The 21,070-nt window shown below is 37.0% G+C and overlaps 1 protein-coding gene across 1 annotated transcript in view; it reads left to right on the top strand.

The window, feature by feature from the left end:
* The window catches only part of LOC130090926 (uncharacterized), a 95,438-nt gene extending 82,073 nt beyond the window's left edge, over nucleotides 1–13,365 (top strand). The window contains exons 10-12 of the mRNA XM_056258573.1: nucleotides 5,264–5,446; nucleotides 13,037–13,151; nucleotides 13,276–13,365. Coding sequence (XP_056114548.1) covers nucleotides 5,264–5,446; nucleotides 13,037–13,151; nucleotides 13,276–13,352 — 375 coding nt within the window. The 3' untranslated portion in view covers nucleotides 13,353–13,365. The remainder of the gene's footprint in view (nucleotides 1–5,263; nucleotides 5,447–13,036; nucleotides 13,152–13,275) is intronic.
* The last annotated feature ends 7,705 nt before the right edge of the window (nucleotides 13,366–21,070 follow it).

The raw sequence follows: 21,070 nt of genomic DNA, 5'->3' as shown, positions 1-21,070 counted from the left end.
AAAAGCCTGACAGTTTAAGTTAGTGTGCACAAATAGTGTGCAAGAATGCGATTATAAACATAATGAGGCTGTCTTTTTAAAGGCAAGTAATAGCTTTTGACAAAAATCACAAGGGTATATTACTGGTGTATTTTATGTTGCAAATTAAAATGTGAAAATATCTTGAGTTTGTGTTAACCACAGACCTTATATTAGGCATTTAGAAAAAAAATCATCAATTTAAAGAACACATTGACTTCCGGACGATGCAACTGGAAGTGCTAAAATGCTAACTCATTTTTTGGTTTTGGCCTACAAAAATACATCGTCCCTGCAGCACTTTATTATGACTTTTCTCTTTCTATAATTGTATAATATATACAAATAATTCATTTCAGGGTTAAGAGCCTCCATGTTGGAGTGTTTTTTTTTTTTTTTTTGTGGCACTTTGATATATTCTGTAGTTCTGAATAATATCCATGTACCAAAGTATTTACATGACACTCCAAAGTACACCAAAACACCATTGTCATATTTTTGTTTTACCTAAAAAGAATGGTGAGTCTTTGCACATAACGTGCTGTGACAGCGCATTCACACATATGTTTGAGAAATGATGAGTATATGTATAGTGTGTGTGTGTGTGTATTTGAGGTCAGAGGGGGGGTGAGTGTAGCAGTGCTGACACTAGTGTGAAGCTGGCCCAGTTGGGTGAGAGGCGCTGTGATCTTCACACACCAATGCGTCTGAGATCCATGACCTATATAGCATGTTACACGCTCTGCTTGTCTCCTGTGTTCCTCTAATAGAGCAGGGCAGTGCATTACAGGTACAACACACACAAGGGACACGTACACACAGATCAGAGCCATCCCTCATGACATAAGACCTGCTGAGACACTTAAGATCTGATTTAATCACAACATCTGATTTTTTTCATCTTGTGTTTTTTTTGTTTTATGTTGTTATTTTGTATGTTTCGGTCTGTTTGTGTCTGTTGCTGTTTTCACTGTTAAGCAGCAGTTTCCTGTCTGCCTGAGTGGTATGCGGTTGCTCCTCTGTATAGCTTTGTTTTTAATCTCTATTCTCTATCTTTCCTTGCTGTTTATATTGCTTAATATAACTTAATCATCACAATATATCTGATATTATTTAATATTGTCTGTCACATTAATCTGACACCGCTAGCTTTAATCTAAATCGTTAGCACAACGCGCTAGCATTTCGCTAGCCTGTTAACCTGCCATCCGTGCTTGACATTTTATTTTCCTCGCACGCTCGCGCCTTTTACGGGTCCATCAAACAACTGTGGTAAGTCGGATCAGTCAACAAACACGGTGAGCCATGTCATCTTCTCCTGTTATTTAGGTTTATAACTGGTCTGATTCTCACCTTATTGATAAATAGGAATTGTAGTTTGCGAGTAAAGCTGCAAATTCCTGCATCAACGTCAGCTGCCTCCATAATAATCTTCTGATACGTGCAGCACAATTAAGTAAAAATCGCTGCGTGGCATAAGTGATACATATATTAGGAAGTCTATTAGCAAAAGTGATTTTCTTACTGTTTTGTTTTGAAGAAATCCTACCCAATAGGATTAAGGGATTTAGAATATGGTTAACTATAACTAAACTATAAACTAAAGGGTTACTATATGCTTAAACCATTAATTTCTTTCAAAAGAAAAACAAAATATTAAACCCAAACTTTTCAACTTTTGCAGCTTTTGCATTTTTATCCAATTATGTCTTAAAGTCACCATGAAATGCCACATTTTACTTCTATAATTTGATGCATTTCTGAAACAGGATAATCAACAACAACAACCACAAGTGTAGTGGGACATGATTGACCATGGGTGTCCAAACTCGGTCCTACACACTGACCTGCAGAGTTTAATTCCAACTTGCCTCAACACACCTGCCCCAAAGTCTCTAGATTGCCTTTTAAGAGCTTGATTATCTGGTTCAGGTGTGTTTAATTGGGGTTGGAGCTGAACTCTGCAGGACAGTGGCCCTTCAGGAGCAGGATTGGACACTTCTGCTATAGACTTTATTCAGGGTAAATTGCATTTTTAAGGTTTGGCAAATAAAAACATAGCTGCGAGGGTAGGTTGTACTGTCTTAAGTTCCTAACTTCCTATCCATGCCAGCTTTGTAAAAATGAAATATGATGTCCATCCTTATTCCGGAAGGTCCTTATGACAGGTTGAATGGGAAATAAGAGGGATCCATTATGTCAGTAAACAAGAAAAGTAATTTCAGAGTCAGAACATGTTTTGATCAGTTATCTTTTTTTTTTTTTTTCATTAGAATGAATTGTGCACAAAGCAAACAGGATCCACTATGACAGTGGTTCTCAATCTTGGTCCTAGGGAGCCACTGCTCTGCACATTTTATATGTCTCCTTTATCTGACACACCCACTTCAGTTAATAAAGCTCTTTCCTAACGAGCTGATGATCTGAATCAGGTGTGTTAAATGAGGGAGACACACAAACTGTGCAGAGCAGTGGCTCCCTAGGACCAGGATTGAGAACCACTGCACTATGAGGTTGTGGTTGATATCATTTCCGGTTTCATTCATGCTACTGGAAAAGCAAGGTCAACTTGAGCACTCTGTAGTTGTGTAGTAGGTCTTCAAACAAAGTATTAGCCTGGCTCCGCCCTCCTACGCACTTCCGCTCAATTTTATTTTCCTTCAGTACTACGTCTGGGATTGTGCTGTAGACTTTGGTTTCCAGAAATAATTTTTTTACCGGTCCAATCAGCAAACAGAGGGAGTGGCTGAGAACGATGACGTTAATGTAGCGCGTCAGTTTGAGTTGGAGTTCAGTAATGGCAGCGGAGAAAGACGTGAGAAAATCTATTCGGTCCGTTGTTGCAAAACTGCCGAATATCCAGAAGTTAAAGCCGGAGCAAGATCAATGTTTGCTAAGTGTTGTTGGTGGCCATGATGTTGTGGCCCTCCTCCCCACGGGGTTCGGGAAAAGTTTAATTTTCCAGCTCACTCCGCTAGTGGTGAATGAGTTAGCTAAGGCGAACGATAGGATGCAAAGCCGATAGTTGTTGTCGTCTCCTCTTGTTGCACTAATGGAGGACCAAGTGAGGGAGGCAGAAAGGTTAGGAGTTGGTGCTGGGCAGCTCGGCGTGCACGATGATCACTGTACAGCATTTGCGGCAGATCCGAAACGACCGCAGCGGCGTATTGTTAGTGATTACACCCTGCTTCGACAGTTGACTGAATACATCACTGTCCTTAGTGTCAAATATACATTTAGAATTTAGAATTGTTCCTTGAACTCTTAAATTCGATGAACAAAACATGCAGCTCTCGTTGACAGACATCTTATTCTAAACATAATCCTCTGATCATTCGGACTTGTTTTTTTTTATTGCTTAAAACAATACACAAGTAATAACAGAAAACATAATACAAAAACAAACAAAAAATAATAATAAAAACAAAAATAAAACAGTAGGGGGATAATATAAAATAAACATGAACAAGTTAAGAGAATTACATGACACTGAAAAAAGGAAAATAATTACAAACAGATAATTTTTTTAAGGCTTTTTTTGTTCTCAGACAACTTAATTGAAAAGAGGTATTTTTAAAATTCTTTCACAAATATAAGAAAGAGAGGTTTAGCATTTAGATATTTAGATTTATGAATATGGAATTCGGACTTGTTGTTTCCAGCCGGTTTCGGCGCATGACATACGTCACGCCCACACGTTAGTGATTGGCTATGGCAGATCCTGAGTGACGCTGGGCAGATCCAATAGTTTTGAACTTTAACAGAGAACCCGCCTACAAGGAAGTAAACGTTTCTCAATGGAGCGAGGCCAGACTCTCTGTACAAATGAAATGTACGAGAGTCTGGTAGAACCAGGCTAACAAAGTATTCCATACATAAAGACAATTTGCATACTGTGCAAAAATAGTACAAATAGCATGCTTTTCCAAGCATGGCCTTTAACACCAGCATTAATGAGTGATACGGGCCAGTAGTTTCTTTGTTTTTCCTTTCCCTCGTTTAAGGATTAGGCTGAAGCAGGTTATTATCGACTGTTGTTGGTTAGTGTCGTGTCAGGGTCAGAGGCTGTGTGAGTCATTCAGAAACCTGACACGCTGCATTCCTGCATCTCTCAGCCAGAGCTCATCACCTCACAAGCACAGCTGTAAATTACAGACCATTACTGTCAACTATCCGGGTTTGCATTCATCTCAGTGAGCACTGAACTGTGGCCGCAGGTAGGGCAGGTAATTGCGTCAGGGTAAGCATTCGTGCAAGCATGCAGTTGTACTCAGATACACCCTTGGTCTGAACACACACACAAACACGTGCAGCTACATGAATGTGAAGTCGTAGTCTATTTTTTGCTTTCTTTGCGTTAGCATTGTCCAGTAAAATATCAATATACCAAATTTTGATACCACAGCAAAGCATATGCCAATCCACACACTTTAATTGGAAGTTAATTGTTAAAAAGTAATATGCAAATAAACAAACTGATTTTTTTTTTTCATGCAATTAAATGGTAAAAAATAAAGAACATAGAAATAAATGAAGAGCAGTTTTTTTTGTTATTAATGACAGCGGGATAGCTGCAAGGCCTAACACACCAATTAGATATTTTGACAATTTTGTTTTATAATTATCTCCTTTTTTTCTTCCAAATAATCCACAATTTAAAACATATTTTGAAATCCTCATGTCTTGAGCGGGTGAAAAAAAAACCCATAAAAAATTAATTCACTAAATCTTTGGTAATTCCACAAAGAAATCCTAAAATGTCCTGTGCAATATTTTTGGCACCTTGGGGTAGTTTATAAATTACAAAATAATGTTGGTTAAGTTGAAAGTTCATCTAAGACATGACATAAACTTTTCATTGAAGAAATATTCACCCAAAAAATGAAAATCACCTTGATGTGATTTAAAAATTGTATAGCATTCTGTCTTATATTGAAGACAAAAGAAGATTATGATATATATTTTTTTCTTTTTTTATGATTATTATTTTATATTTTATATATATTTTTATATTATTTTTATATCTTTTTCTCTTTTTTTGAGATACATTGACAGTCAATAGAGTCCAGTGTTGTTTTGGGCCCCACTGATTCATGTACACAGCACTTTCTGTAGAGCATGTGTTCAATTTTAAAAGCAGTAACTCAGCAAATTGTGTTAATACTTGGTACCACAGTTCTGTATATATATTTGAGTCATCTCTAATAAGGTGTGTGTATGTGTGGGGGTGTATGTGTCTCATTAGGTGGCAGTGTATGACTACATCTGGACGGAGGAGGAGCCTGTGGTGGGATTGGCACCGCCTGTAGGCATGCCCAGTACAGGATGTGAGACAAGCACCCATCTATCCATCTACACACTGCACTTAAGCGGCCTGCGCCAACATTACAGACACTTCCTGAGACAACCTGATGGAGCCATTATAGAGGTTGGCATCTTCTATGGCAGAATCCTAAAGTGAACTTTAAGAGTTAGTTCACCCCAAAATTTAAATTGTCATAATTTACCCTCATATTGTTCTAAACCCGTAAGACTTTCGTTCATCTTCGAAACACAAATGAAGATGTTTTTAATAAAATCTGAGCTATTTCTGTCCCTCCATTGACAGCTACGCAACTACCACTTTGCCGCTTCAAAAAGTTCATAAAGAGATTGCAAAACTAATTTATATGTATTAAGCAGTTTAATAAAAAAAAATTCTGAAGAGACCATTTTTATATGATGAACAGATTGAATTTAGGCTTTTACTCTCATATAAACATTGATCAATAAACATAAACAGAAGCTCAACTGTACATGCTTGATGCGCGAGAACAAACTCTTGCGGAAGCTCAAACGTGCCGTGTAACACACGAGAATGAACCTCATTGGTTCTTGCACGTCAAACAAGGATGCTTGCGTTTACCATAACTGATGTGTGAGTTGATGAAGGTTTATATGTGAATAAATGCCTATATTAAATCTGTTCTGGTATAAAGTGATTGTGTCTCTTCAAATAATTTGGACTAAACCACTCAATTCAAATGGATTAGTTTTACAATCTCTTTATGAACTTTTTCAAGCAGGCAAAGTGGTAGTTGCGTAGCAGTCAATGGAGGCACAGAAAAAATATCTTCTTATTTAAGATAACTTAATTTGTGTTCCAAAGATGAACAAAAATATTAAGGGCTTGGGAAGACATGAGGGTGAGTAAATGATGACAAAATGTTCATTTTAGGGTGAACTAACCCTTTAATAAGTGACTGTCTCAGAACGTTATATGCACAACACACAAATGGTGCTCCTCACGTGGCGGTCACCCAAGAATTGATCAGTCACAATTGATCACAATTGAGCCTAACATTAGCATGTTGCAAATTATGCAAACAACACAAAACAGAAAAAAATAATAATACATTTGTCATTGGATTGAAGAATTTTGCACACTTTTCAGTATTAAAGAGACCATCCAGCATCTTACTGATTTACAATATGTTGTGATATTGCCTTACCTGTGAAGGATACATATAATTCTTCCTCTGGTTTTAGCCAAAACAATCCAAAATGGCAGCATACTGGTGCTGTCTACACTGAAAAAAAAAAAACCAATTGGTGTGGAAACAATTTTCACTCATAAACTGCTACAAAATTTCACAAAAAATTACAACTTACATTTTGAATTAGAATAACTGAAATAGTATTTTCTTGTAAAATGTACACCAATAATGTTTATTTAATTTACAACAAGAAAAATAATTTTTACAGTGTATCTTGTGAAAAAAGTCTTATTGTCCAAGTGTGCCTAACGATCCCTAAAAATTCTGCTGCTCACTAGGTTTTGGAACTGAGCTAAAGAGCTAAAGAATGCTAAAGAATGGGGTATTGTCACCTTCACCAGAGGCAGTCAATGCATATCGTTCATGAATGTATCCCTCACACCTGGACTAGGTGCTAATTCTTTCTTCCTTTGGTTAATCTAGGAATCTATAGCAGGATATATTCGCTAACCTCCGCCCATGGCTTCACACGTTATTAAATGCAGTGGAACAGCAGGGCGCAGACTGCCGTCCAGATTGCTGTCTAATTAAATGTACCACTGATTCTGCTTGGTAACAACTGCAAGCACATGAATTAACTCCCATCCCCCCCGAGAACAACCTGGATCATCCTAACAAAATTAATATTTTAGAACTTCCGTGTCAAAAACAGCAGATTTATGCTGCATGCGCGTCAACGGCTCGCTTGCAGGCAGTGCGGTCGGTTAATGGCGTCCTGAGCTGTGTTGTGACTGATGAGAGCACCAACGAACACGCCACATATTTATCAGTCTGAGGGGCGGCCCTGGAGAGCTGCAAACACAAACACATCAGTGATGATACTAAACAACAAAACACTTGACAAGCTGTCAAAAATTCCTAAACTTTGTCCATGTTTGTAAGACCAAATTCTGTATACTAGCATTCAACAATAGCAAATCATGCAAACTCATATCTAGATATACAATAGGTTCTGTAAATGCCAGCTTTGTAAAATTCACTCTTGCAAACATATAGTGATTTAGACGAAAAACCATCAGAATGCCCAAAAAGTCTTCGATTTTGTTTTTGGAATCTGAATTTAACGGAAGCTATGTTCCAAACCCATTTTACTGCTGTATGCATGTTTTAATTCATTTGTTTGTTTGTTTGTTTGTTCGCTCCTGCATTCATCCATGTTAAATGTTAGCATTCAGGCCGTCAATGTATCATATGAACAGTTTCCACACAAAAGCAGTTAATTCAGCACACTGAGACATTTATTTATTTAAAAATAAAGAATGTACACTCTAAAAAATGCTGGGTTGTTTCAACCCAACTTTGGGTCAAATATGGATAAACCCAATAAAAAAATTTGCCAAAAATTACAGCATTTTTTTAGAGTGTATAAATGTATTATTATTATTATTATTATTAAAAATGATTTATTTTGCACAATAAGAGTGTGCACAATAAGAGTATTAAGAAAGTAATCTTTGATTTCATGTGGACTTCCGCACTGAGTGACTGATTATTTTAGGAGGGGGTTGTGTATAGTGTTTGTGGCTGGCTCAGCAGAGGGAAGTGTCAGGCCGTATCTGGAGTGTGTGATGGGTGTGGCGGTGGGCAGGCTGACACACGAAAGACGCTGATAGCATCAGTGCCGTCCACCCCAGGGCACATGCGACAGCCACGCCAGCACCCAGACAGCACTGCCAACCTAACACTAACTGTAACTCATTTTCAATGTATTTAATGTAATGTTATCATCTAGAAGTAATCAAAGCTCTAGAACACAAAGTGATCTGAAGATTTACATTTACAGCTACCCATGTAGTAGCTAATTTAGGTGTTTGACACTGGGATATGAGCAGGGGTTTAAAATACTTTGTTATACACTTTAGTATTATTTTGGGGGAATATGTAGTTTTTCCTCAAGTTTTATTTCTTAAGTGTATAGTAAGCAGTCTAACAACCACAAACAAATGTCTGCGGCTGAATTTAAATAAAACAACTTTTTCTAGAACAGTGATATGACTGGAGCGTTCAAGGTCAGAATTGTTCAAGGGTGGGCCTTCATAAAATAAGGTGGGCAAAGAGTATGAAACCTGCACACCAAATTGCCTATAACAAAATATAACGCAGCACAATTTCAAGTTCAAAACTGCAAACAACAACAGCCTATAAAAATTTGCACTGTTAAACTTAAAAACTTAAGTTCTGCTGCTGCTTAAAAAGTAGTTTCGCTGCTGCAAATTGAGTATAATCAAATTGGCTGTGCAAGTCACCTTAACTTAAATTATATTAAAACTGACTTTAAAAATCAAGTTGAATCTTCTTATAAAAGAAAGTTGAAATTGCTTAAATTATTTTTATGAGATAAAGTAATGTAAAACATGTTGCCATGACATTGATCATATATATATATATATATATATATATTTTTTTTTTTTAACAGTGCATGACAAACACAATAAAATGTCTCTTCCTATTTCCTATTATCAACTATGTCAGTGTAAACATTACATGAATTATAAACATTAAGATAATGTTACCATGTCCTCCCGCTATATTAGTCTTAGACAACAGAACGTCTGGTTGAAAACGGAGATGAACTCATCATAATCAATTTTCTCTGTCAGTTTGTGTTAAAGGAATCACCCGGATTCATTGCTAGACTTGGATTCTTGCAGCAGTACAAGTGGGATATTTGAAATAATTTAAGCTACAGTATCATCTGATTGATATTGGCTTTACCAATTTCAAATTCAACTCCACAAATGAGCAAATCTTACTATTACAAGTTTTACAACCTTGCATCGTAAGGATAACATTGTGGACGGGACTAACAGAGACTTACGAATCATTTTTAATGTTTTATTTTCACACGCGTAATGATATGCACCTATTGGGAGAGGGAAAACTAGGAAACCACCTGCAATTGACCATTGAAACTTGCATTTAATCATTCTTTTTTTCTATAAATTTATAGAAGCTTCGCCACTGGATTGGAGTCATCTTCTCATTATTTCTTTACAAATTTTGTTTACAAATTTGTATTGCACCATTGAAGTTGATTAGATCCAAATACATTTCTGTGCACAAACCCATCATTACAGGGGATTTGGGTTTCAATGAAGATAAGCTTTGTCAGCATGCAACAGAAAACTGTGCAGTTTAATCAGTTGCAATTTTGCGGCAACTTTATGATCCTCTTGTGATGTTTCTATTAAAGTTAGGGATCCTTTAAAAGCAAACATTACTTAAGCAGATGTTTTCCGCTCCTGAGTAACTACAAATTAGGCAGATAATAGCTCCGATTTTAATGCAACACCAATAACTTCTTCAGTTCCGATTGGGCCAACACCCGCCTCATATGTGGAAACAAGATGGCGTTGGACATAAACGCGTGTGAATTCATTAGGGCTCGTGCTAAAACGGCAGTAGGTTTATGTGCGTGAGCGCGTGTCTTTCCTCTCGGGCTAGTGTTTAAGTGTCTGCGGCCTAAGAAAGCGGCACTCTGGCCAACTGTGCTGCATCATCTCTTGTTCCCATATGCCGTCTGCAGCATATGTGAAGCCTGCCGCCACTTCTGTAAAACTTCCATTAAAAATGCACAACTACAGCTCCAACAGCTTGAGTATTACCTCTGCACAAATTATTAATGCTCGGCAAAACCGCTGATGAGCACCCAGCACGCATTAAACACACTCACTTTTGCCAGCCTGTTTTTGTCATGTGGCTTTTGAGGTTTTGAAGCATGCGGCACTGTTTGTGTTTCTGTGTGTCTTTTGTTTGTCCTTGAATGCAGCAGACTCTTTAAATAGACGCCGTGTGACAATCGTCTGGTATCGAAAGGTGCTCACGATTGAATGCTATGACTTTTGCCTAACAAAACGGATAGTTTTAGTGACACAGTGGTGCTGGAGAGTATCTTCTGCATGTCAAAGAACTTGTCTTGAATTGTGTAAACCGGAGCTAGTTGTTACTCCTATGAATATTTTCAGGGTTATCAAGTGAATTTCTGAATTTGACACAAACCTAAAGTCTTGAATGCAGAAAACCTATTGGACAGCACTCCCCCAAACCCCCCACTATTTTTTGCCCAGGAAAAAAAAAATGTATATAGCTGAATTAACATGTTTATATAGCATTATAATAGCAGGGCATCACTGTATATGGGGCTGTTTATTGACTCTGTTATTTTGTAAAGTTAAATTGTATTCTAGGCTTGTGTTAATAGCTTCTCAGCAAAACATTACATTTTTCAGTGAAACAATTCATAAAACAGCATGATTTATGAATCAATGAATTATATAAAATTAAAACATTTAAAACTACTGCTGCAGTTTTTTTAAAGGGTTAGTTCACCGAATAATGATAATTGTCATCATTTACTAACCCTTATGTCATTACAAGCCCATGACACTTAACCTCATCTTCGAAACATAAATGAAAATAGTTTCATGAAATCTCTGATTTACGTCCCTATTACGTCCCTGATTTACGTCCCTATTGAAAGTCTATTCCACATAAACTTCGACTCTTCATAAAGTTCATAAAGAGATGTTAAAAGATCTCCAAAGCAGTTTAAACCAGTTTTTTTGATGAGACAGATTAAATTTAGGCTTTTATTCACACATAAACATTGATCAATGCACATAGAGCACATCAAATATGGTAAACGAAAGGTAAACGTGATTGTTTGACACGTGAGAGCCAATGAAGTTTGTTCTCGCATGTCACGCAAGCATGTTTGAGCTTATGCAAGAACAGTGAGATTTCAAGCATGTACGGTTGAACTTCCACTCACCATATTTGATGAGCTCTACATGTGTGTTGATCAGTGTTTATATGTGAATAAAAGGCTAAATTAAATCTGTTCATCATATAAAGTGATTGTGTATCTTCAGAAGACTGAATGAAATGAAAGTCAAAAGGGTTTTGGAATGATTTGGAGATAAGTACATGATGACATAATTTCCATTTTGGGATGAACTATCCCTTTAAATAGCCTAGTTCAAACTTTCAGTTAAATCTAAAATCTTTATAAAGCTATATAGACTTTTTTTGTAATGTATAATATAGTCCACTTTTATTGTATTTGCTTGATGATATTGGAGTTCCAAAAAAAGGTCATATTTTATGATTACTCACTATGACTAATTAGTACTACTGCTGGAGAAAACAACCATTTATGTAACTGAACTTTTGATTCAAAACCTGAAATTTAGCATTTATGACATCTAGTCCCAGTCACCCCTATACCATTAATTATGTGTGTTATTAGTGTGTTATTGAACCAAGGCATTTCCAGAGACTTCTTCTCTAACCTGGGGTGATCATTTGCTCCCAGCAGGCAATGAGGTAAGAATCGTGACATTTTATGTGTCATATCTTCATTTGGATAATAGTGTATCAGATCCTCCATTAAAGTCCTTCTGTTGAGCTCACATTTATGAGTCAGAGCTCAGGACAGCCGACCGAAGCCACATTGACCCAGATTAGCATTTGAATTTGAAATATTTAACCTTTAAAATAATCCTGCAGCTAGAATCATTGACAAACGACCTCAGTTCCTCCTCTCGTGTCTGCTTATAAATCACTGTTCTTTATGTTTGACTATGTCTCATATGCCATGAGGTCAACTGCAAAAATAATAATTAAAAAATAGACATCATTCTAACCATTTTTAAGTTTTTGTTCTTGTTTAATGGGGCGATCATTCAAATATGTTGCATGCATGTCCTTTTTGCATAGCAAACTTATTTATGTGAATTGAACAATATCTTGCAATTGTGATGTGATAAAAGTTATTTAATTTGAGATTTTGTTCTAACCAGCCAAAATAAGGAACAGAACATGTTGCTATTTTTTTTAGATTTTATTTGTGCAGTGCTGAACTGCACTTCACTGTGAAACCTAATCTTCAAAAGACCACTTTGTTGTATGTGTCATTTTATTTTATATATTTTTTAATGTTACACACTGTCGTTTTTCCCCCCATTATTGTTTCTACCACTATGGCTGCCCTGTTCATGGTTAACTTGTACAGTTTCTTGTTGCCTAACGGTTAGTTTAAATGTCTACAGAACCAATAAGTATTGCAAATGAGTTCAATTCAATACAACTACAATTCAACTTTGACAGAATATCCACTTTAGTTTACAACACGGAAGTAAGAATTTCCTGTGAATGTGTGAGACTTCTGATTCATTAGCCACTATACAGTATATACATTACTATAAGAAGAACAACGTGCAGTAAATGGTTAAAGTTGCAATATGAAAACAAAAACCAGTTTGCTAAATCAAGCAGCATAATGGACTGTTTTTGTACTGCTAAGATAACTGGAAGCAGATGACACTGGAATCATTGCACTTTCAACGTGGATGCGTGTTAATTGTGGGAAAATAACTTAAATGGTTTTGAATAACTTTTTGTTAATTCGTTTTCTTGCATTGAGATGAAGTTTCAAAGCAATCTGAATAATTAGTTTGATCATTTTGTATGGTGTGTTACAGGTGATGGATGATTCTGACAGCAAAGAGTTTCAGACATCAGAGGTGCATGAGGAACATGAGAGGATGAAGAGCGTGACACATTTCAGAGAGAGGAAGAGGAGAAAACCTGCCTGGCGTGAGTATCAACACCAAACCGAGACGCAAATGAATGTAGATTAAGATAAACAGTTATATGATAATGGTGCTGGAAGTTGTTATTTGATTTTTTAAATTTTTATTGTTTGTGTTGTGTGTTAAAGGATCGCACAGGGTTGAGCCTCTTGGAGGAAGTGCCTGTGACTCAAGCAATGGAATTAAAGAGCCCAGCCTGAAGTAGCCACACACACACACACACACACAAAGTCACACAGTACATTTGGATATATACGCCTATGTTTCTCTGCTAGGACACTTGTAAACTTAACTTGGGAACTGACTAAAACTCTACAAAGCACCAGATTAAAAGTTGAAATTAGAAAAAAAAAAACTCTGACAGCATTTGTTTGCAGATGCCACTTGATATTGTGTATTAACTGAAATGACATTTAGACATGTTAATTGTGACTTAAGTGTCCGACTATTTTTGTAAAAGTGTATACTGTCATGTTGTGTAGTCAATCACACATAAAGCCCAAGGTGATTTCAATAAGATACAGATGGAAAGAGATACAACACACCAAGAATTAGAAAACACTATAGATACAACATACTACAAATTAAAGGGATAGTTCACCCAAAAATTAAAATTCTGCCATCATTTACTCACCCTCAAGTTGTTCTAAACCTGAATGTATTTCTTTCTTCTGCTAAACACAAAAGAAGATATTTTGGTCCCACTTTATATTAAGTGGCTTTAAGTACTATGTACTTACATCTAAAAATAAGTACAATGTACTTATTGTATTCATGTTGTATTGTAAAACACATTGCTGCTATTGAGAAGTGATACTGGTAAGGTTAGGGACAGGTGTGGTGATATGGGTCGGTTTAAGGGTGGGTTAAGGTGTAAGGGAAGGGTCAACAGTGTAATTACAAATGCAATTACATACATTAATTACAGCTGTAATTACATGCAGGTTTTTTTGTAAATATAAGTACAATGTAAAAACATGTATGTACACAATAAGTCCATTGTATCAAATTATTAATTTCAATGTTAGTACATAGTAGTTAAAGCCACTTAATAAAAAGTGGGACCGAATATTGGTTACCGAGCAGTTGATAGGCCCCATTGACTTCCATAGTATGGAGAAAGAAAAAAAATACTATGGAACAACATTCTTCAAAATATATTATTTTGTGTTCAGCAGAAGAAAGAAATTCATACAGGTTTGGAATAAATTGACGGTGAGTAAATGATGACAGAATTTCTTTGGGTGAACTATCACTTTAAAAAATGAATATAAAGACGAGAACCGATAAACACAACAAATATACAATATACAATACAATACTTTATACAAGGGGTGTATATAGTATATACACCCCTATATACCCCCCCCCCCCCCCCCCCCCCCCCCCCCCCACCGAAATGAAATATAGGAAACAGAAAGCTAAATTGACAACTAAACTAAACATAACCCTTACATACACCTAGAAAAAAAAAAAAAAGAAAAAAAAATAGTTAAAATAATTTGTAGCAAAACCAATGAAGGATATTGACAAAATTAATTCAAGAAAGATTTAATGGAAACTGATGCACTCCAATTAAACATGGATTTGAATGAAGATTTGCATTTAACTTTACCTACAGTAATACAATATATATATATATATATATATATATATATATATATATATATATATATATATATATATAGTGGCTTTCTTGTGTTCAGGTTTTTGTGTCAGATCTCTAAGGACAGATGTAGAAAACTAATACCAGACGTGAACTACAATACAAGTGCAATACATAAAAGCAAGGCAGTTCATCACCCAGACAACAATGTAAAGTAAAAGTTCTACGAAGACATGAATGCGGGTCGTTTGGTCTTCACTGCTGCTTCAACACCATGAAAAATGACGATTCTAAAAGTCACTTATCAAGACACAGTGATAAAATATCAATATTGGGGCCACATTAAGCAGGATAATATTCTGTCTGCCTTGATTTGTATTGAGTATGTGTCTGCTGCCCGGTGCTTGACGTAATGAACTCGCCCACAAATCAGCCCTTAATGGGGCCCTACTTATATATACTGCTTAATTAAAGGTTGTGGGCTTATTAACATGTGTCAGCGGTGGCGGCTGGGCGAGATTGAATCTGTTCGTACGGAGCCAGGTTGTAAAGGTTTTATAGATAACCTATCATTATTAAAGCCCATTGCTTAATATCAGATCTTAATAACCTGTCATTTTCATTGATGATGATTTTCTTTATGGGCGACCATTATGGTCCAAAGTTGCGGCTGTTTAGGGAAAAGCTGTTTGGGACTCTCGGCACCTCAGCGCTTATGACTCTCGTGGGCTCATTGAACTTTCTGTCTTTTATGCGACGAGAGAGCATCAGTGAGTAGTGACCAGAGGGCTTTTAGCTCAGAACAGCCCAGCTGAGATGAGCCTTCATCTCTCTCTCTCTCTCTCTCTCTCTCTCTCTCTCTCTCTCTCTCTCTCTCTCTCTCTCTCTCTGCGCATGCGTGAGCGTCTGTTGAGCGAGTGTGAGGTGCGTGTGGTGAGTGCGAGTGGTTTATGCCCGCTGTGGCTTTCTTCTTTCAAATCTTTTTCTTTCAATCTCTTTGAGGTTTTTTTTTTGTATTTGTGGTGTATCGGGTGGTGGAATAAGGCTCCCGCGAGAGGTTTCTCGGGCGTCAGCAACCAGTGTATGTGTGTCACTGGGAAGCATGGCAGCCCAAAACACAAACACCTGTTTAGACTCTCTCACGCGGCGTCACGGAGTGAAAGTGGTGTCCGCGGTGAATGTGGAGGAGTGCATTCTTGCAGTTGGAAATGTTGTTGGCCATGAGTGTATTTTAGCGGCATCTAGGATGAACAATGCAATGGTTTTGTTTTTAAATTCTGTTGAGAGAGCGAATGAAGTAGTGGAAAAAGGTGTAGTGATCAGTGGTTTGTTTACCCCAGTGCTTCCCCTTTCTACACCCGCGAAAAAAGTCACTCTGTCTAACGTACCACCGTTCATAAAAGATGAGATGCTAATAAAAGAGCTGTCACGGTTTGGAAAGATAGTCAGTCCCGTGAAAAAGATCGTTCTGGGTAGCAAATCAGACTTGATTAAACATGTGGTGTCTTTCAGGCGATTTACTTATATGATCCTGAAGGATAATCGAACTGACCTCAACCTGAATTTGAAACTCAGAGTTGACGACTTTGATTACACTGTCTTTGTAAGCACTGATGTGATGAAGTGCTTTGGCTGTGGAAAAACTGGGCATTTAGTGCGTGCTTGTCCAGACAGTAATGGTACAAATACACAAGGTGTCTTGGGTGAAGCTGGTGTGCAGGTCAGGAATACAGTGGATAATGTTCCTGATTTAACCCAAACTGATCCCAGACCATCCACTAGTGGTCTAACTGAGACAATACCTCATGAGAATCAGGCCATAGCTGCGAATAACGAGGAGAATGCTTTAGTTGATGTAGTTGATAGAGGTGAGCCCAAGGCTGATGAGAGCATGGATATTTCGCATGTTACTACTGTAGTGTCTGAATCAAAGTCTCCTTCAGAGAGTGTCAACGTAAGTGAAAATTTAATGATGGATCTAGATCAGGCAGTTTTTAAAACACCGTTAAAGAGGAAAAAGAATGACAAGGTTTCTGAATCAAAACAAGCTAAAAAAACTGAAAATGAAAGGGAGTCTGATGATGATGTTGGTAATGAGAGTGATCTCTCTGATTCTGGTGCTTCTAGTTGTTCCCAGAATGAGTGGACGTGTCGAGATTATGATACTGAAGAAATCAAGAAGTTCTTAAAAATGTCAAAAAACTCGAGGGGGGTACAGGTTGCTGATTATTTTCCAGACATAAAGCGTTTTGTGGAAAATACGAGGGCTTTCATGGCTGAGGGATGTTTCACAAATAAAGAAGTCTATAGGTTGAAAAAATTTGTGACAAAACTCCAACAACAATTGAGTAATTAATGGCAGTAAATTGGATTAATTTTTTGGCCCTTCTTGGCTTTTTTTTTCTCTATGGCCTAAGTTTATTTTTTTATAACTTTCACATGGGTGACTTTCGCGTTGCATCCTTAAATGTAAATGGAGCAAGAGAATGCATAAAACGTATACAAATACATAATACTATGAGTCAGAAACAACTTGATGTTTTATTTTTGCAAGAAACACATAGCGATACAACAAATGCTGATGAATGGGCGAAAGAATTTAAAGGTCTTTCATTTTTTAGTCACAAATCCTCACTTAGTGGTGGTGTGGCTATTTTATTTGCCAATAGTTTTACTCCCTCTAATATTGAGACGGAAGAGGTTGTGAACGGTAGATTGCTAAAGATTCGAGCCCAGGTTGAGAACCACATTTTTGTTTTTATATGTGCATATGCTCCAACTCTACCAGCAGAAAGAATGGTGTTTTTACATACTCTTTGTGAAACATTGGATAAATGTAATAGCGAGGAGCATTTATTTTTAGGTGGAGACTTCAACTGTGTAGAAAGTAACATGGATAGAAATCATGTAGAGCCACATTTGCTTTCTCGTAAGCGACTCATCCAGTTGATCGAAACAAACGATTTATGTGACGTCTGGAGGAGTTTAAATGGGAATTTAAAGCAGTACACATGGGCACATGCCCGTGATAATAGGTTGTCATTGGCAAGACTAGATAGATTCTATGTTTTTAAACATCATCTTAGTACTTTTAAAAATTGTTTCATAATCCCAGTTGGGTTTTCAGATCATAGTCTTGTTATATGTACAGTAACTTTACACTCTGTCAAGCCGAGAAGTGCTTACTGGCACTTTAACACAAACTTATTAAGTGATGCACATTTTAGAGAAACTTTTATATTTTTTTGGGAAAACTTTAAGAAGGAAAAAACTGATTTTCAGTCTTTAGAAAAATGGTGGGAGTTTGGTAAAGTACAAATCAAACAACTATGTCAACAGTACACTCACAATGTCACGAAAGATATAATTAAATCCATAAAAGTTTTAGAAGATGAAATTCTGAAATTCGAAGAAGTGGCAGAGTCAAGTGGAGATCAAACACACATCGAATCCCTTTTTTTAAAGAAATCTGTTTTGTCCGACATACAAAAAGTGAAGGCACAGGGGGCGCTTGTTCGGTCACGTTTTAAAGATATAGACCAGATGGATGTACCGTCCAAATTTTTCTTTAGTCTAGAAAAAAAGAACGGTCAGAAACGTTTTATACATTCTTTATTTTCTAAGACCGGTTCTCTTGAATCAGACCCTAGAGAAATTCGGAAAAGAGCAAACAGTTTTTATGAAAAGCTTTATAGTTGTGAACACAGGGAAGATCGGGTTATTGAACAGTGTTTTTATGAAGAGCTACCAAAGGTCTCTGAAGAGTCCAATGCAGAGCTCAAGAGAGCTATAAGCCTGGGAGAACTGCACGAAGCGCTCCAGAGCATGGAGAACGGCAAGGCTCCTGGGATAGACGGAATCCCAGTGGAGTTCTATAAAGCCTTTTGGCCTGTGGTAGGGGAGGATCTGCTGGCGGTTCTCAGTGGCAGTCTAGTCGGAGGACTTCTGCCGCTGAGCTGCAGAAGAGCGGTCCTTACTCTTCTGCCAAAAAAAGGTGATGTGAGAGACATAAAGAACTGGCGGCCTGTATCTTTATTGTGTTATGACTATAAATTGCTCTCAAAAGTTTTAGCTACTAGACTAGGAAGAGTTTTGGAGGAGGTAATCCACTCTGGTCAGTCCTACTGTGTACCTGGAAGATCAATTTTTGATAATATCCATTTAATAAGAGATTTATTTGATGTTTCAAAAATAGTGGGTGTAGATATGGGTTTGATTTCCTTAGATCAGGAAAAAGCGTTCGATCGTGTAGAACACGATTATCTGTGGAAAACTTTGCAAGCATTTGGTTTTAGTTCTGATTTTATAGGTTATATTAAAATTCTGTACAATGACATTGAGAGTCTACTGAAAGTTAACGGTGGCTTATGCGCTCCTTTTAGAGTATGTCGTGGGGTAAGACAGGGGTGTTCTCTGTCAGGAATACTCTACACGTTGGCAATAGAACCACTTTTAAATAAATTGAGAAGGGTTTTAGAAGGGGTATCTTTACAAGCCTGTAACAGCACTTTATGCTTATCAGCATACGCTGATGATGTTGTCATTATACTTAACAAACAAAATGATGTGGATTTATTATTAAAAACATTGAGAGATTTTGGAACCATTTCTTCAGCAAGAGTTAATTGGGGTAAAAGCGAAGCAGTGTTAATAGGAAAATGGGAAAGAGGGGTACCAACACTCCCAAATGGGTTAAGTTGGAAAAAAGATGGCTTGAGATATTTAGGAGTGTTTTTAGGAGATGAAACGATTGTTCAAAAAAACTGGGAGGGAATAATTGAAAAAATTAAAGGTCGTCTGATGAAATGGAAATGGATTGTAAAAAGTTTATCATACAGAGGACGTACTCTGATTATTAATAATTTGGTGGCCTCTTCCTTATGGCATCGACTGGCTTGTGTTGATCCACCTGCATGTATACTTGGGAAAATTCAGTCTCTTTTGGTAGATTTTTTTTGGGAAAAAATGCATTGGATACCTCATAATGTTTTATATTTACCAAAAGAAGAAGGAGGACAAGGACTTGTACACTTGCAGAGTAGGACTGCAGCTTTTCGGCTACAATTTGTACAGAGATTTCTCACTGGTCCAGAGGACTTATGCTGGAGGCCGGTGGCCAGTACGATTTTAAAGACTGCTGAAGGACTGTGTTTGGACAAGTCGTTGTTCTTGTTAAATTCCGGGAAAATCAACACATCCAGAATGCCGGAGTTCTACAAGAATCTTTTTAAAGTGTGGGACATTTTTCATGTTAAAAGAATTGAGTCTACATCCTCCTTGTTTTGGCTGTTGAAAGAACCTCTGATTTATGGGTCACGTTTGGACATTTTAGGAGCATGTGGGTCAATGTCTGCAAATCTTATTAAATCTAAGATCACAACACTTGGGTGTTTAATCAATGTGGCCGGCTCAAGTTTTGATAAAGTTGAAGATTTAGCTGTTTTGTTGGGAGTTAAGTCCATGCGAATTGTTGCACAAGTATTACATAAACTGCAATCTGCTTTTACAACGGAAGAAACAAAAATGCTTCAAGGTTACTGTAAAGGGGAGTTTATCCCTGATGAGAGGGACACATTTCCAAATCTGCTTCTTTCACCAAAGTTAGGTGAATGTACAGGAGTGTTTTTGGAATCTGAAAAATTGACAGATATGGATTTGCATGAAAGTAATGGGAAAAAGTTGTATAAAGCTTGTGTGAAATCTTTTAACAAAAAGGGACTACATGGAAGAGTTGACACGCCATGGCGTGCTGTGTTTCAGATGAATGACAGTGTCAGGCCAGAGTGGAGAGCGCTGTACAAGCCACCGTTAGCTAAAAGAGATGGAGATCTACAATGGAGGATTTTGCATGGCATTATTGCTGTGAATGCTTTTATTTCTGTTTTAAATCCAGATGTTGGCAAAGAATGTCCTTTTTGTTTTCAGAGAGAGACTGTTTTTCACACATTTTTGTATTGTTCAAGGCTTAAGCCTTTATTTGATGGTTTGCAGAATCTTTTTAATTGTTTTAATGAGAAGTTTTCTGTGCAGACTTTTATTTTGGGCTTTAAATATGTTCAAAAGCGAAAGTACGAGTGTCATTTGTTGAATTTTATTTTGGGTAAAGCCAAAATGGCTATCTATATTAGTAGAAGAGATAAAATTGAAAAACAAAGTGATTATAATGTTGAAAGGGTGTTCGCAGCTATGATCAAATCAAGGCTTGTAATTGATTTTCGTTTTTACAAAGCTATGGATTCCCTAAATGTGTTTGAAGGAATATGGTGTCACAGAAGAGCGTTGTGTTCTGTCATTGATAATGAACTGCATTTTGCACT

This window comes from Rhinichthys klamathensis, unplaced genomic scaffold (genome assembly GCF_029890125.1).
Source record: "Rhinichthys klamathensis goyatoka isolate OS25496 unplaced genomic scaffold, OSU_Roscu_1.1 h1tg000154l_1, whole genome shotgun sequence".
NCBI lineage: Eukaryota > Metazoa > Chordata > Actinopteri > Cypriniformes > Leuciscidae > Rhinichthys > Rhinichthys klamathensis.
This window is presented reverse-complemented; position numbering and strand designations above follow the sequence as displayed.